The sequence below is a fragment of the Melanerpes formicivorus genome, unplaced genomic scaffold, assembly GCF_026170545.1.
Source record: "Melanerpes formicivorus ecotype bairdi unplaced genomic scaffold, bMelFor1.0.p_v2 SCAF_96, whole genome shotgun sequence".
NCBI classification, from domain to species: Eukaryota; Metazoa; Chordata; class Aves; order Piciformes; family Picidae; genus Melanerpes; species Melanerpes formicivorus.
Window position 1 is genome coordinate 1,036,458 of NW_027142448.1, and position 16,251 is coordinate 1,052,708.

At 51.8% G+C, this 16,251-nt stretch overlaps 1 protein-coding gene across 1 annotated transcript; it reads left to right on the forward strand.

Moving 5' to 3' along the window:
• Positions 1-680: 680 nt before the first annotated feature.
• AICDA (activation induced cytidine deaminase) lies at positions 681-7,379 on the forward strand. Its single transcript, XM_068166068.1, has 5 exons — positions 681-688; positions 4,828-4,975; positions 6,061-6,331; positions 6,966-7,081; positions 7,254-7,379. Exons 1-5 carry the CDS (start codon positions 681-683, stop codon positions 7,305-7,307), a joined length of 597 nt encoding a protein of 198 aa, XP_068022169.1. The 3' UTR covers positions 7,308-7,379.
• Positions 7,380-16,251: the final 8,872 nt, after the last annotated feature.

Consider the following 16,251-nt stretch of genomic DNA (forward strand, 5'->3'; position numbering starts at 1 on the left):
CCAAGCCCCAGGTTCACTCCAAAGCTGCATCACTCTCACTCTCCACACACCTTCAGGTTTGTTCCATGATGCAAAGCAGCTGCTGGGCCTTTTGGGGAGGACATAGAGGAGGAGAAGGGGAGAAGTTTGGTATTCTCTGAGCTCCTTCCCTCTGGGTGGCTGCAGGGTGATGCAGAGAGGTCCCTCCCTGGTAGGGCAGGGCAGGGCAGAGTCACTGTCTTCACTGCACAGCTGTGTAACGTGAGGCCCTGAGGGATAGTGTGGTTTTGCCCACATTCACATTAGCGGTGAACGTGCTCCCAGGCCCCCCTCTAACCACTAGACAATGCTTCCTGCCTTCTTATGTTACTGGTAGTAATTCAGAATAACTTTGCCTGTTGGGGAGGACCCAACAGGGAGTGCAATGGGTGAGGTGACCAATGGGTGCTGAGCATCTTTCAGAACTGATGCTCCTTCACATCTCAACGCTTTGATCTTCACCTCTTGCAGATCCAGAGACCTCTCTAACTCCTCCCTCAACCACACCCTGATGAAAGCCAGCAGGGGATAGATAAGAGTGAATGGGGAGGGAACACAGGGGACAGTCCACATCATTCTACACCAAGTCAGAGGGCTGCACAGACGGAGCCTGCAGGACAACCTCCTTGCAATCCCATCACCTGAGAGAGACGCTGGCAGTCATGGACAGGTAAAAGGAGTGCCTTCAGTTTCTTTCTTCCATAAGAAATGAGGATCATTCTCTTAGAACCAACCAGCTCTCCATTTGGTGCTGGCTGTCCTTTTCCCCATCTGTCTCAGTGATCCAGTGCCCTGCCCCGTGCCGCTCTCACGCCTCGCGTCGGCCGTCCTCTCGCTTTGACTGGCTGTCACTTGCTGTTCTGCTCTCTGTCATTTCTCTTGCTCGTGACTATTTTCTTTTCCCCTGCACTCTTTCTTCTCTAGAAACAAAAGTTAACAAGTCAGAGAAAGATGAACATCTGGATGCTGTCTGCTGCTTAAGCACCTGCCCACTTTTCTCTCCTTGTTCACTTGTTCATTGTCTTGCACCAGGTTTCTGTCTTACTCTCTTTCTGCTGCTCAAACACTTGTGCTTGTAAGCACAGCCTGTTCCAGCACTGGATCCCTCTGCTTGCACTGCAGTTACTCTGCCAGCTAATTCCCACTGATCCCTCTCTGAAACTGCATGTCATTCACACACTCAGGGGCATCCACTCTGATTTGAGAGTTGGCTTCACTAATCTTTATTGTAGGAGAGGGTCTCTCCTCAGCCTTCTCCAGTGGCTGGGTATAACCACAGCTCCTGTGGCTTTGCTGCTTTCTTGAGCTATGGTCTAGCCCTAGGAGCAGCACATGGATCAGGCAGCTCATACCTAACTGCACACTTGCTCAGTTGCTCCCCACATCTGTTTGGCCATTCTTCTTCTCCTACCAGACACATTCTGAAATCCTCCCTAGCAAGAGAAGCCCAGAGACAGCCAGCTCCAGAGAAAAGAAAGCAGCAACTGCTGGTAATGAACATTTCTAGTTGAACCTGTGGCTTCTGTGCTTCAGCACTGTCTCCACTTTATTCTGACACTGAGCAACAACCCAAGTGATCAGAACTTTGTTTTCCCAGTGTTTGGGGACATTTATTGTTCTTCACCCTTATTTGCATCCACCTGCAGCTCTGCAGGGACAAAGCCATGGAGCAGAGGAGAATGGGAAGAGTGGGAAAGATCTGAAGCATTTTGGAAGCAAATGGGAAAGTCTGATTCCCTCAAGTTTCTGATGTGCTGAAAAGCTATTTCCATGGGGGCTTTGGTGCAGCATCAACATAGTTATCATTGTTCTTCACCTGGCTTATGTGATTAACACCTGTTTGATAGTTTGTGAGGGGGACAACATTGTGTGTGTGTATGTGAGTGTGTATGTGTGTGTGTGAGGGAATATACACACAGGCTCAAAATGTTACTACAAAGGCAGGAAAATAGGCTCAGTCCTAGGTGGTAGGAAAGTGCAACAGTTCTAAGTGTGAGAAGTAAATTGAAAGTGGTGATGGGGAATGTGTAGTGGGTAGGGGAAACACAGGTGCAGATGCCAGAGAAAGGGATGATGAAATGCAGTAGTAGTAGTTTGCCCTCTGCTCCTGACAGTCTGTGAGCCCAGCAGCACATGGCTTTGGCAGTGCTTGCAGGACAGACCTCAAAGAACTACCAGAGACTGTTGTCAGGATAAATAAAAGGTTTAGCAGGGATGCCTTACCCTCTGAGTGTGTGCAGGTGTCTCTAAAGCCTTGACTTACCTGTGGATTTCCTTCTGGAGGAAGACATGCCACAACTCCCATAGGATCTGCTTCTGTGGGGGCAGGTCTGCATACAGACTGGTGGGAGTTGGAAGGGACCTTCAAAGATTACTCAGTCCAACCCTGCTGCTAAAGTGGGATCACCTAGATCAGGTTGCAGAGAAACACATCCAGGTGGGTTTTGAAAGTCTCCAGAGAAGGAGACTTCACAACCTCTCTGGGCAGCCTGTTTAGTGCTCCAGCACCCTCACAGGAAGAAGTTTATGTTCAAGTGAAACTTCCCACGTTCTAGTTTGTGCCCACTAACCCTCACCCTGACAACACTGAGAAGAGCCTGGCCCCATAAAGACTGAGTGTGTGTGTGCTTGCTCTTTGTACATGAGCAGGACAGGCTAAGGGTGTTACTGAAGGGAGAAGGTGGTTGTCTGTCTGTGGGATGAATGTGCCTCTTTGGAGAGGTGTGGTGTGCAATGGGATGTGCTGCAGGGGAGTAAAGCCAGTGTAGGCAATGACAAAAGGCAAAAGGATGTGTGTGACTTCCATTACCTGTGGGGCAGTGGCCATGTGTGAGGGTGCACAATGGATAGGAGTTCCTGCAGGAGCCCAGAGTATGCCACCATCAGCTGGAGATTCAGTGCTCAGCAGTGCTCAGGCTTCTGGTGGCAGTGGCCAGCAGATGATAGCTGTTTATATTGCTTAGACTGTCAGAGTTGTATCAGATTTCAATTCATACCAAACCCAAATTACCTCTTCCTACACTCACTGAAGAATTCCCAGGAAGCCCAGCTCAGCATCACTTTAATCCATCCACTCCATCCACCTGCTGAACATCAGGGCATCAGAGGGAAAAGGTGACAAAGGACGTGGTTATTTTTAACACCTTCACTTCTGGTTTGCATTGCTAGGGGGTGATGAGTATCTCACCTCAGTGAACACAGCTGTTCTCAGCTGCCTGCACGGCAGCAAGGCGGCTAGATTTGGCTAGTGGCTGCTTTGCCCTCCCTGTCCTGCTGCTGCCTCTCCCCAGCAGGATCCCCGGGTGTGGAGGCAGGCCTGCCCCCCAAAGTCTCGATGTTTGTCTGATGTGAAAGTGGTTCTGGTGCCTGGAGATGTGTCAGCATTCCTACCCCGCTGCGTTTCCTCTCGGCACCTTACCCAGGCCACTGGCCCCACACAGGTTCAGCTGTGCCGGGGGCAGCTCTGGGCAATGCTGGAAAGAATCTCCTTCCAGGGTTCTCTAAAGAGACTCTACTTTGTTCCACTCTACTTTGTTCCATTCCTTGCCCTGGTGGATTTCAGGGTTTCATACAGCAAAAATAATGGGTTTTGATGACTGAACTCCAGACCCTGTGGGATTCCCAGGTCTTCTCAGACACATCCATCCTTCTCCCTCATTGGTGTCCATCTTTTGGATATTTGCAGGTATTTTCATACTCTATCCACCCATAGTTGCTGTTGGGTTAATAATCATAGAATCATAGAATCATAGAATCAATAAGGTTGGAAAAGACCTCAGAGATCCTCAAGTCCAACCTGACACCCAACACCTCATGACTACTAAACCATGGTTCCAAGTGCCACATCCAATCCCCTCTTGAACACCTCCAGGGATGGGGACTCCACCACCTCCCTGGGCAGCACATTCCAATGGCTAACAACTCTCTCAATGAAGAACTTTCTCCTCACCTCCAGCCTAAACTTCCCCTGGCACAGCTTGAGACTGTGTCCTCTTGTTCTGTTCTCTTGCTGTTCCCACTCACAGTCACTGCTTCATCCCCACAGCCACGGTTGCATCCTCTCCCTAACACACTGCATGCCGATCCCAATGCTCTTATCCTGGCCTGCATCAGGAACAGTGTGGCCAGCAGGAGCAGGGAAGTCATTGTGTCCTGTACTCTGCACTGGTTAGGCCACACCTTGAGTCCTGTGTCCAGTTCTGGGCCCCTCAGTTTAGGAAGGACATTGAGAGACTTGAAGGTGTCCAGAGAAGGGCAGCAAGGCTGGGGAGAGGCCTTGAGCACAGCCCTGTGAGGAGAGGCTGAGGGAGCTGGGGTTGCTTAGCCTGGAGAAGAGGAGGCTCAGGGGAGACCTCATTGCCCTCTACAACTACCTGAAGGGAGGTTGTAGCCAGGAAGGGGTTGGTCTCTTCTCCCAGGCAACCAGCACCAGAACAAGAGGACACAGTCTCAAGCTGCGCCAGGGGAGGTTTAGACTCGAGGTGAGGAGAAAGTTCTTCACTGAGCGATTCGTTCATCATTGGAACGGGTTGCCCAGGGAGGTGGTTGAGTCATCATCCCTGGAGGTGTTCAAGGGGAGATTGGATGTGGCACTTGGTGCCATGGTCTAGTCATGAGGTCTGTGTTGATAGGTTGGACTCGATGATCTTTGAGGTCCTTTCCAACCTAAGTGATACTGTGATACTGTGATACTGTGATACTGCAATGCCTGGACGTAAGGAGGATGTTCTCAGTGCTCTCAGCAGAGACAGGGCCAACTGGTGGCTCCAGGGTGGAGCTGATGTCAATTCTCTTTTGCTTCTCCTGCAGCCTCCTGATGAAAAGAAAACTCTTCCTCTACAACTTCAAGAACTTGCGCTGGGCCAAAGGGCGTCGTGAAACCTACCTGTGCTACGTGGTGAAGCGCCGGGACAGCGCCACTTCCTGCTCCCTCGACTTCGGCTATCTGCGCAATAAGGTACGGGGAGCACCCTGCCGTCCTCTGCTGACAGCCATGCTGAGCTGCATGCGGCAGCAGGCAAAGGAGAGCTGCAGCAGCAATGCAGGCAACTAACAGAGGTGTCCCCAAGCATGGACACTGCAGTGGGATGCAGTCTCCAGGTAAACCTGTGCTTTATGCTACCCCTAAGTGCATTGCCAACAAGAATCCATACTCCCTGCAAAGTGCTGGGTGCTGCACTTCGGTCACAACAACCCCACACAGCGCTGCAGGCTGGGGTCAGAGTGGCTGAGAGCTGCCAGGCAGAAAGGGACCTGGGGGTACTGGTTGGTTGTGGCTGTACATGAGCCAGCAGTGTGCCCAGGCGGCCAAGAAGGCCAATGGCATCCTGGCCTGCATCAGGAAGAGTGTGGCCAGCAGGAGCAGGGAAGTCATTGTGCCCTGTACTCTGCACTGGTTAGGCCACACCTTGAGTCCTGTGTCCAGTTCTGGTTCCTCAGTTTAAGAAGGACATTGAGAGACTTGAAGGTGTCCAGAGAAGGGCAACAATGCTGGGGAGAGGCCTTGAGCACAGCCCTGTGAGGAGAGGCTGAGGGAGCTGGGGTTGCTTAGCCTGGGGTCTCAAGCTGTGCCAGGGGAGGTTTAGGCTGGAGGTGAGGAGAAAGTTCTTCCCAGCAAGAGAGATTGGCCATTGGAATGTGCTGCCCAGGGAGGTGGTGGAGTCCCCATCCCTGGAGGTGTTCAAGAGGGGATTGGATGTGGCACTTGAAGCCATGGCTTAGTAGTCATGAGGTGTTGGGTGATAGGTTGAACTTGATAATCTTTGAGGTCTTTTCCAGCCTTATTGATTCTATGATTCTGTGATTCTATGGTTTACATTTGCCTCCTTTTCTGCTTAGCTCCCACTCATTCTTCTTGGTCCTCCCCATACATCAGTGCATTCCAGCCAGCCTTCCACCTGCACACCTCTGTGCCTTCTCCCTCTTACTTTAGGACCTGCCCTCCCCTTGTTTCTCCTCGTCTCACACACCACCCAGCTCACATCTCCCTCCTCTCCCCTCTTACACTCTGCTCCTCACTGCTCCTTTCCCTCTTTCCCCAAGATGGGCTGTCACGTGGAGGTGCTCTTCCTGCGCTACATCTCAGCCTGGGACCTGGACCCGGGCCGTTGCTACCGCATCACCTGGTTCACCTCCTGGAGCCCTTGCTACGACTGCGCCCGCCACGTGGCCGACTTCCTGCGCACCTACCCCAACCTCACCCTCCGCATCTTCGCTGCCCGCCTCTACTTCTGTGAGGACCGCAAGGCAGAGCCTGAGGGGCTGCGGCGCCTGCACAAGGCAGGGGCTCAGATTGCCATCATGACCTTCAAAGGTGAGCTGTGCAGGCAAGAAAGAGATGGCAGAAAGCTATGAAGGGCTAGGAAGACCCGGGAGGGTGGGAGAAGCTAGAACAAGGAGCAGAGAAGATGCCACAAGGATGATCAGAGGGCTGGAGCACCTCTCCTGTGAGGACAGACTGAAGGAGTTGGGGCTGTTCAGTCTGGAGAAGAGAAGGCTCCCAGGTGACCTCATTGTGGCCTTCCAGGATCTGAAGGGGGCTCCAAGAAGGCTGGGGAGGGACTGCTCAGGATCTCAGGGAGTGATAGGACTAGGGGGAATGGAATGAAGCTGGAGGTGGGGAGATTGAGGCTGGAGGTGAGGAGGAAGTTCTTCCCCATGAGAGTGGTGAAGCCCTGGAATGGGTTGTCCAGGGAGGTGGTTGGGGCCCTGTCCCTGGAGGTGTTTAAGGTCAGGCTGGCTGAGGCTGTGGCCAGGCTGATCTAGTGTGAGGTGTCCCTGCCCATGGCAGGGGGGTTGGAACTAGATGATCCTTGTGGTCCCTTCCAACCCTGCCTGATACTATGATACTATGATGGCAGGATGTGATGGTTTAGTGATGCTAGGAGAGGTCATTGTCCTCTCTGGGGCAATCTTGAGCACTCTTAACTCCCTTGTGCTCTGCACAGACTACTTCTACTGCTGGAATACGTTTGTGGAGAACAGGGAGGAAACATTCAAAGCCTGGGAAGGCCTGCATGAAAACTCAGTCCATCTGTCCAGGAAACTCCGACGCATCCTCCTGGTGAGGGCCTTCACCTTTCATGTCCCTTGTGACCAACTTTCTTCATATCTCCTCATTTTCTTCCCCTTCTTCCACCTCTCATGCCATCCCCCTCCACTCCTTCCTCCTTTCCCATCTTCACAGGCTCCTGCTCACTTGGCAGCTGACCTGTCATTCGGATTTTGTCTTGCAGCCACTCTACGAAGTAGATGATTTACGAGATGCCTTCAAGACTCTGGGACTTTGAAGTAACAGTTGTGAGTGATCAGAAGACTTCACAAACACATGTCCTCTTTCTCTTACAACAGATCTTTCTCCTCCTTCCTCTTTACATCTCACTGCCTTCCAGCATTGTGTCTTGAAATAAGACTATCCTTACTTTTCAATGTCCAAGAAGATCTAGGGTGATCTCCTGAAGAACATTCCCCAGATGAACATCTCATCCATCGCTAGCTGGGAATCTCTGACATTGTCAGAGAGTTATTTGCCCTCCCTTGGTCCCTATAGAGCTAATTCAGGTAGTCCACACAATGGAGTTCTGGTTTTAGCCTTGTCCAGGTAGGACTAGACAGCCTGCAAAGCTCCTTGTGTGACTGGTCTCACTGGCACCACATTGATCTGCACATTTCATGAGGGCTTCGGAGAACACATCTCTTGCCCCTTAGAACTGCACTACACTGAGCTGCTCTGTGTCCTCCCTGGTGAAGCAGTTTATTTGTCCTTCTGGATGTAGGTGGCAAGTTGAAAACCATCACCATTTAAGTGGTGTAGCCTATGTCCTAACAACAGAATTGACCAGTTATTGGAAAGCTTCACTCACAGTATAGAAGTGAGTCCTGGACAGCCCAGGTAGCTTAGCTTGAAAACCTCACTTCAAGGCTGCTGGTCTTCTAAGTGGGTTGTGTGAAGGCCTACACTCTGTGGTACCTCCTGCTGAGAAAGGAGGGAATTTTAGCAGATGTAGGTCCAGGTTTTGTGTCCTAGGAGAGGTTGAAACTAGACTATAAAAGCCCAAAATGAAAGCAGAAGACTGACTAGCCAACGTTTCCAAGTATGAGCTGCAGTTCTGAGTGTCAAACAAGACACAGCCTATGCACAAATAGACAGTCCACTCAGCTCCTGTTAAATATGTTGAGAGCCAGGGTCAGTACCAATCAGTGTGTGCACTTCCCATACAGCCAGGAAAGAAGCCACCACTTCGTGTCTGCAGTGTTTCTCCAGCATATGTCTGCTGGCAAACACACTTCATGTCAACAACATTGAGTTGTCTTTCAGTATTAATATTCAGTATCACTAAGGTTGGAAGAGACCTCAAAGGTCATCGAGTCCAACCTGTCACCACAGACCTCATGACTAGTCCTTCAGACTTGATTTCTCTTTCATACAGGCTGAGGCTGTGTGGAAATATTGGCCTCCATGTTTCTTCACATACCTCAGGAAGAAGCTCCACAGACCTCACTACTGACACAGGAGCATGAACTGATGTAGTTCAGACCTGCAGTACGCTTTCTCCCTAGCCCTGTCCTCTGATGGAGGCACCTTAAAACTCCCACAGTTTTCTGGCTTTATCTCAGGCCTTTTACAGCCCATAATGTGGCCAAATGTGGCTAGCTGGTGACTGGACAGACAACTGGCCAGAAAAATACCACCTGGCGTGAGCAAAGCTATACAACCTGCGCCTGTAGGGCACACAATCAAAGCATCCTCCTGTCTGTGGACTCCTGATCTCTGGACACAGCCATTACCAAGTTGAAGACTTGAGTACATTCACTATGACCTTCCCATTACCTAGATTACAGATGGATTGTCCTCTGCAGTCTAACTTCTTGAGGCTTTGCTAAGGCTAAGCATGTTCTGCATTCTGAGAGTGTTCTGTTATTTCCTTCATGATGGCTGAGACTTCTCTGCTCCATCCTCTTCTGGGTAAGGCTGGAGGCTCCTGCCTTACTCCTCAAAATGCCTCCTCTGGTGACTGAGCAGCTGCAGGAGAATAGCAGAGTCCTGCTCCCACATTCCTCCATCTGCTGAGAGAGGTCCCAGCCAGGTGCATCACAACCTTCCTACAACCTCAGATTCCCAAGGAACTCACATTGAGGAATTTCTACCAGGAACAGCAAGGAGAGTCCCTTGCAAAGCACTGATTTGCAAGCATGGTGCTGTACATTTGTGTGATATGGTGGGTACTATTTATGTAAATAAAGGGTTTGCAAATGAGACACCATTTTGTCATTATTTTGGTGCTGAGGGGGTGAGGGAAGTAAAAGCTGGCATCTCCTTTCTGATTTCTGAAGACACAACCTGGCACTGTTCTATTCAGCTGCCTTTTAGCTTCTGCACTTGTGCAGCTGGGAGGCTGTGGACAGTGTGACCCAGCCAGCCCTGCATGTGGTGCTGAGAAACATGGTCCAGTGGTAGTAGCTTAGCAGTGCTTTGTTTCTTTAATTGTTGTCCAGTTCTGGGCCCCTCAGTTCAGGAAAGATGTTGAGTGGCTGGAAGGTGTCCAGAGAAGGGCAACAAAGCTGGGGAGGGGTCTGGAGCACAGCCCTGTGAGGAGAGGCTGAGGGAGCTGGGGTTGCTTAACCTGGAGAAGAGGAGGCTCAGGGGTGACCTCATTGCTCTCTACAGCTACCTGAAGGGAGGTTGTAGCCAGGTCCCCACCCAGGCCACCAGTGTCAGAAGGAGCAGAAACAGTCTCAGGCTGTGTCAGGGGAGGTTTAGGCTGGAGGTTAGGAAGAAATTCTTCCCAGCAAGAGAGATTGGCCATTGGAATGTGCTGCCCAGGGAGGTGGTGGAGTCACCATCCCTGGAGGTGTTTAGGAAGAGCCTGGATGAGGCACTTGGTGCCATGGTTTAGTTGATTAGATGATGTTGGGTGATAGGTTGGACTTGATGATCTCAAAAGTCTTCTCCAACCTGGTTAATTCCATTCCATTCCATTCCATTCCATTCCATTCCATTCCATTCCATTCCATTCCATTCCATTCAGTATTGGTGAGCCCTAGGTGAACAGTTGGACTTGATCATCTCAAAGGTCTCTTCCAACCTCAACAGCTCTAAACCAGAATCACCTCAGAGTGGAATGTTTGATGGAGCTATAGGAATATGTCTCTTCTGCTATAGATACAGCACAACTGGTACAAATGTGAGCTGTTGACATGCCTGCCAGTGATTGGGAGGGTAATGTTTTGGGTGCTTTTTGCATGCTCAAGCTGTATACATCCTTACTGAAAACATGAGGCCAAGGGGGTTGCTGGACACCACTGTGCCCATGGGTTGGGAGTTGCTCTTTCATCCTCACTGAACATCATCTTGCATGGCTCTGCATGCAGCCACTTTTGTGACCTTTTGCCAGTCAGATCCTTTGGATGTCAAGGTGGCCAAGAAGGCAAATAGCACCCTCACCTGCAGCAGGAGCAGTGTGACCAGCAGGAGCAGGGAAGTGGTTGTGCCCCTGTACTTAGCACTGGTGAGGACACATCTTGAGTACTGGATCCAGTTTTGGGGCCCTCCACAAGAAAGAAATTGTGGTGCTCAAGAAAAACCAGAGAAGGGCAATGAAGCTGGTGAAGGGTTTGGAGAACAGGTCTTACAAGGAGCAGCTGAAGGAATTGGCATGGTTTAGCCTAGAGAAAAGGAGGCTGAGGGGAGACCTTCTTGCTCTCTACAACCCTCTAAGAGAGGACTCAAGTGGGAGTTGGTCTCTTCTGCCTGGTAACAGTATCACAGTATCACCAAGGTTGGAAGAGACCTCAAAGATCATCAAGTCCAACCTGTCACCACAGACCTCATGACTAGACCATGGTACCAAGCGCCACATCCAATCCCCTCTTGAACACCTCCAGGGATGGGGACTCCACCACCTCCCTGGGCAGCACATTCCAATGATGAATGACTCGCTTGGTGAAGAACTTTCTCCTCACCTCCAGCATAAACTTCCCCTGGCACAGCTTGAGACTGTGTCCTCTTGTTCTGCTGCTGCTTCCTAGAGAGAAGAGACCAACCCCCACCTGGCTACAACCTCCCTTCAGGTAGTTGTAGAGAGCAATGAGGTCTCCCCTGAGCCTCCTCTTCTCCAGGCTAAGCAACCCCAGCTCCCTCAGCCTCTCCTCACAGGGCTGTGCTCAAGGCCTCTCCCCAGCCTTGTTGCCCTTCTCTGGACACCTTCAAGTCTCTCAATGTCCTTCTTAAACTGAGGAGCCCAGAACTGGACACAGGACTCAAGGTGTGGCCTAACCAATGCAGAGTACAGGGGCACAATGACTTCCTTGCTCCTGCTGGCCACACTATTCCTAATACAGGCCAGGATGCCATTGGCCTTCTTGGCCACCTGGGCACACTGCTGGCTCATGTTCAGGCAGCTGTCAATCAGCACCCCCAGGTCCCTCTCTGTCTGGGAGCTCTCAGCCACTCTGACCCCAGCCTGTAGCTCTGCATGGGGTTGCTGTGGCCAAAGTGCAGCACATGGCGCTTGGACTTGTAACAAGTAACAGGAGGAGAGGAAATGGCCTCAAATTGCCCCAGGGGAAGTTTAAGTTGGATATTTGAAGAAATTTCAAAGCCTGGCACAGGCTGCCCAGGGAGATGGTTGGCTCCCCATGGTTTAGCAGCAGGACATGGTTTAGCAGTGTACTTGGTAGAGTTAGCTAAGGGTTGGACTTGATTGTCTTAAAGGTCTTCTCCAACCAAAACAATTCTCTCATTCTAAGTCTTATGAAAGCTAACATATGCTTTCCTGCTTTGGGTGCTGAGGTATGGAAGCCACCTGCCCTCTGAAAGCTCCAACTCTGCAGCAGAGCCAGGTGTGAAATAGGTCTTTGACAACAGAGGAACCAGGATAACCAGGGGAGGAGACAGTTACTGGTGGTGTGGAAAACCGGGCATGGCTGCCATCTCCTGGTGCAGGAGGATATCTGGCAGCCTTTCCGAGGGTGTTGGCTGAAGGGATGTTGTTCCTCCCTGCAAACAGCTCCGAGAGTCTGCCTCCCGGCAAGCCCCCGAACATGCCCCCTCGAAGAGCGGGACACTGACATCATTCCACAGCTGCACAGAGCTTTGCTCCAGGTCAGTACACAGTGTCCTTGGACATCACATTGCAGTAATAAGAAACAGATTACCCTTAAACAATGCAAGGACACCCTCCAAGCCCTCACAAATCAAAGAGGGATTTGCAGAGCACATCACTCCTCCCCCTGCTCCACTTGCTCTCTCTCCTTCTCCTGCATGCTACTACTTGGAAACCAGGACAGAAAGGGGCTTCAGGGGGGTGGAGCCCAGTCTTAGTATCATAGTATCATAGTATCACAGTATCATTCAGGGTTGGAAGGGACCACAAGGATCAGCCAGTTCCAACCCCCCTGCCATGGGCAGGGACACCCCACACTACATCAGCCTGGCCACAGCCTCATCCAGCCTGGCCTTAAACACCTCCAGGGACAGGGCCCCAACCACCTCCCTGCACAACCCATTCCAGGGCTTCACCACTCTCATGGGGAAGAACTTCCTCCTCACCTCCAGCCTCAATCTCCCCACCTCCAGCTTCATTCCATTCCCCCTAGTCCTAGCACTGCCTGAGATCCTGAGCAGTCCCTCCCCAGCCTTCCTGGAGCCCCCTTCAGATCCTGGAAGGCCACAATGAGGTCACCTGGGAGCCTTCTCTTCTGCAGACTGAACAGCCCCAACTCCTTCAGTCTGTCCTCACAGGAGAGGTGCTCCAGCCCTCTGCTCATCCTCCTGGCCCTGCTCTGGACACCTTCCAGCACCTCCACATCCCTCTTGCAATAGGGGCTCCAGAACTGGAGGCAGGACTCCAGGTGGGGTCTCCCCAGAGCTGAGCAGAGGGGGAGAATCACCTCCCTTGCCCTGCTGGCCACACTTCTCCTGCTGCAGCCCAGGATCTGATTGGCTTTCTGGGCTGCAAGTGCAGACTGAGAGCTCCTGGTGAGCTTCTCCTCCCCCAGCACCCCCCAAGTCTCTCTCCTCAGGGCTGCTTTCCCAGCCAGTCCCTGCCCAGCCTGCATTTGTGCCTGGGGTTGCCTCCACCCAGCTGCAGGACCCCTGCACTTGGTCTTGTTGAACCTCCTGAGGTTGGCTTGTGCCCACCTCTCCAGCCTGTCCAGGTCCCTCTGGATGGATCCCTTCCCTCCAGCTGTCAGCTGCACCACACAGCTTGGTGTCATCAGCAACCCTGCTGAGGGTGCACTCAATGCCACTGTCCATGGCACCCACAAAGATGTTGAACAAGCCTGGTCCCAGGACTGATCCCTGAGGGACTCTGCTTGTCCCTGGCCTCCACTGGGACATGGAGCCATTGACAGCCACTCTCTGGGTGCAGCCATCAAGCCAGTTCCTTATCCATCTAGTGGTCACCCATCTCACCCATGTGTCACCAGTTTGGAGACCAGGTCTTCTGCTACTTGCCCCTTTAGGGGGGTTTTAGCCTAGGTGTCTTCATGTCTGACATTGTGCTCTAGCACAAGCAGCTTTTTCTGCCTTCCCTGGTGCTGACCTTTTTGTGTTTCTATGAGCAGGCATTTCATTATTGAATCTCAGATGTATGAAATACTTGCAGCAATGGAAACCAGGCTTGGGTCGTGGGCAAGACATGAAGGAGGTTGGTGCAGAAGAGACAATGCTGACCTTGCAGACAATGGCAGCAGTGATAAACAGAGCCTCTGAAGGGGAAGGAGGAAGCTGGTTGCTGCAAGAGCAAAGATCAAAGCAGAAGGGCAGGTCCCAGGGCATGGCAAGCATTTTGAGTGCTGCCTTTGGCTTTTTCCAGCCAGCATGGATTTAGGAAGGGCAGGTCCTGCCTGACCAGCCTGATCTCCTTCTATGATCAGGAGACTGCCTGGTGGCTGTGGGGAGGCTGTGGATGTGGTCTGCCTGGAGCTCCCCACTACCAAGGTCCTCTCCTCTCCTCTCCTCTCCTCTCCTCTCCTCTCCTCTCCTCTCCTCTCCTCTCCTCTCCTCTCCTCTCCTCTCCTCTCCTCTCCTCTCCTCTCCTCTCCTCTCCTCTCCTCTCCTCTCCTCTCCTCTCCTCTCCTCTCTGAACCTCTCCTCTCTGAACCTCTCCTCTCCTCTCTGAACCTCTCCTCTCCTCTCTGAACCTCTCCTCTCCTCTCCTCTCTTCCCTGAACCTCTCCTCTCCGAACCTCTCCTCTCCTCTCCTCTCTGAACCTCTCCTCTCCTCTCCTCTCCTCTCCTCTCCTCTCTGAACCTCTCCTCTCCTCTCCTCTCTGAACCTCTCCTCTCTGAACCTCTCCTCTCTGAACCTCTCCTCTCCTCTCTGAACCTCTCCTCTCCTCTCTGAACCTCTCCTCTCTGAACCTCTCCTCTCCTCTCCTCTCTGAACCTCTCCTCTCTGAACCTCTCCTCTCTGAACCTCTCCTCTCCTCTCTGAACCTCTCCTCTCCTCTCTGAACCTCTCCTCTCTGAACCTCTCCTCTCTGAACCTCTCCTCTCCTCTCTGAACCTTTCCTCTCCTCTCCTCCAACTGAAAAATGCAGAAAAATGCTCAACATAACCTGAATCTTCTTTTTGCCTTCTGCCTGTAAAGATAGCTCAGAGCTTTCAAGATCTCCTACCTCACCACTCCACTCAGTGTGTCCAGCTGTAAAAGTGGAGACTTTTTACTGTGTCCCCCCCTGTGTTTGCCATGAAGTGGGACTCCAGAGTGTGGAATTAACCAGGGAAGGCTCTGCACCCAGGAGCTGAGCAACTCACATGACTGGAGCGCTGCAATTGACGGTTGCAAGCTCTTCAGGAGAGACAGGCGAGGAAGAAGGGGTGGAGGGGTGGCCCTTTACATCAGGGAGGCACTAGATGCCATTGAGATGGAGATTAGGGACGATCGGGTTGAATGCTTGTGGATAAGAATTAGAGGGAAGACCAGCAGGGCAGACACCCTGGTTGGAGTCTGTTATAGACCACCCAACCAGGAGGAAGATGTTGATGAAGCATTCTATAGGCAGCTTAGGGCTGTCTCAAGATCTCCGGACCTTGTTCTCGTGGGTGACTTCAACCTGCCTGACATCTGCTGGGATCTCAACACAGCAGAGAGGAGACAGTCTAGGAGGTTCTTAGAGTGCATGGAGGACAGCTTCTTATCCCAGGTGCTGCGAGAGCCTACCAGGGGCAAGGCTATGCTTGACCTCCTCTTCACCAACAGGGAAGGACTGGTGGGTGATGTGGTGGTTGGAGGGTGTTTGGGGTCCAGTGACCACGAGATGATTGAATTCTCATTATTTGGTCAAGCCAAGAGGGGCGGCAAGAAGACCTCCACTCTGGACTTCCGGAGGGGCAGACTTCAGGTTACTCAAGGAACTAATTCAGAGGGTTCCTTGGGATAAAGCCCTTAAAACAAAGGGGTCCAGGAGAGCTGGATCTACTTCAATGAAGAATTGTTGAAGGCTCAGGGACAGGCTGTGCCAATGTGCCGGAAGATGAGCCGCCGGGGCAGACGGCCAGCCTGGATGGTTCATGAACTTTTAATGGAACTGAGGGAAAAAAAGAGGGTGTATCACCTTTGGAAGAGAGGGGAGGCAACCCACAGAATGTTTAAGGATGTTGCTAGGTGTTGTAGGAAGAAAATTAGGGAGGCAAAAGCACACTTGGAGCTTAAACTGGCCTCTACTGTGAAGGACAACAAAAAGTCCTTCTATAAATACATTAATAGCAAGAGGAAGGGCAGAGACAACCTCCACTCCTTGGTGGACACGGAGGGGAACATTGTAACAAAGGATGAGGAAAAGGCAGAGATACTTAACACCTTCTTTGCCTCAATTTTTACTAGAAGGGCAGAACGTCTTCCAGACAGCTGGCCTGCAGAGCTAGCAGAAGGAGCCAGGGAGCTGCACAGTTTCCCTATGTTCCATGAGGCAGTGGTTGGAACTCTCCTTAGCAGCTTGGATCCCCACAAGTCCATGGGACCAGATGGGATTCATCCTAGGGTGCTGAGAGAGCTGGCAGATGAGCTGGCCAAGCCACTCTCCATAATTTTCCAGCAGTCCTGGCTCACTGGCGAGGTCCCAGAGGACTGGAAGCTGGCCAACGTGGTGCCCATCCATAAGAAGGGCCGGTTGGATGAGCCAGGGAATTACAGGCCTGTCAGCCTGACCTCAGTGCCAGGCAAGATCATGGAACAGGTCATCCTGAGTGCAATCACACAGCACTTACAGGATGGCCAAGGGATC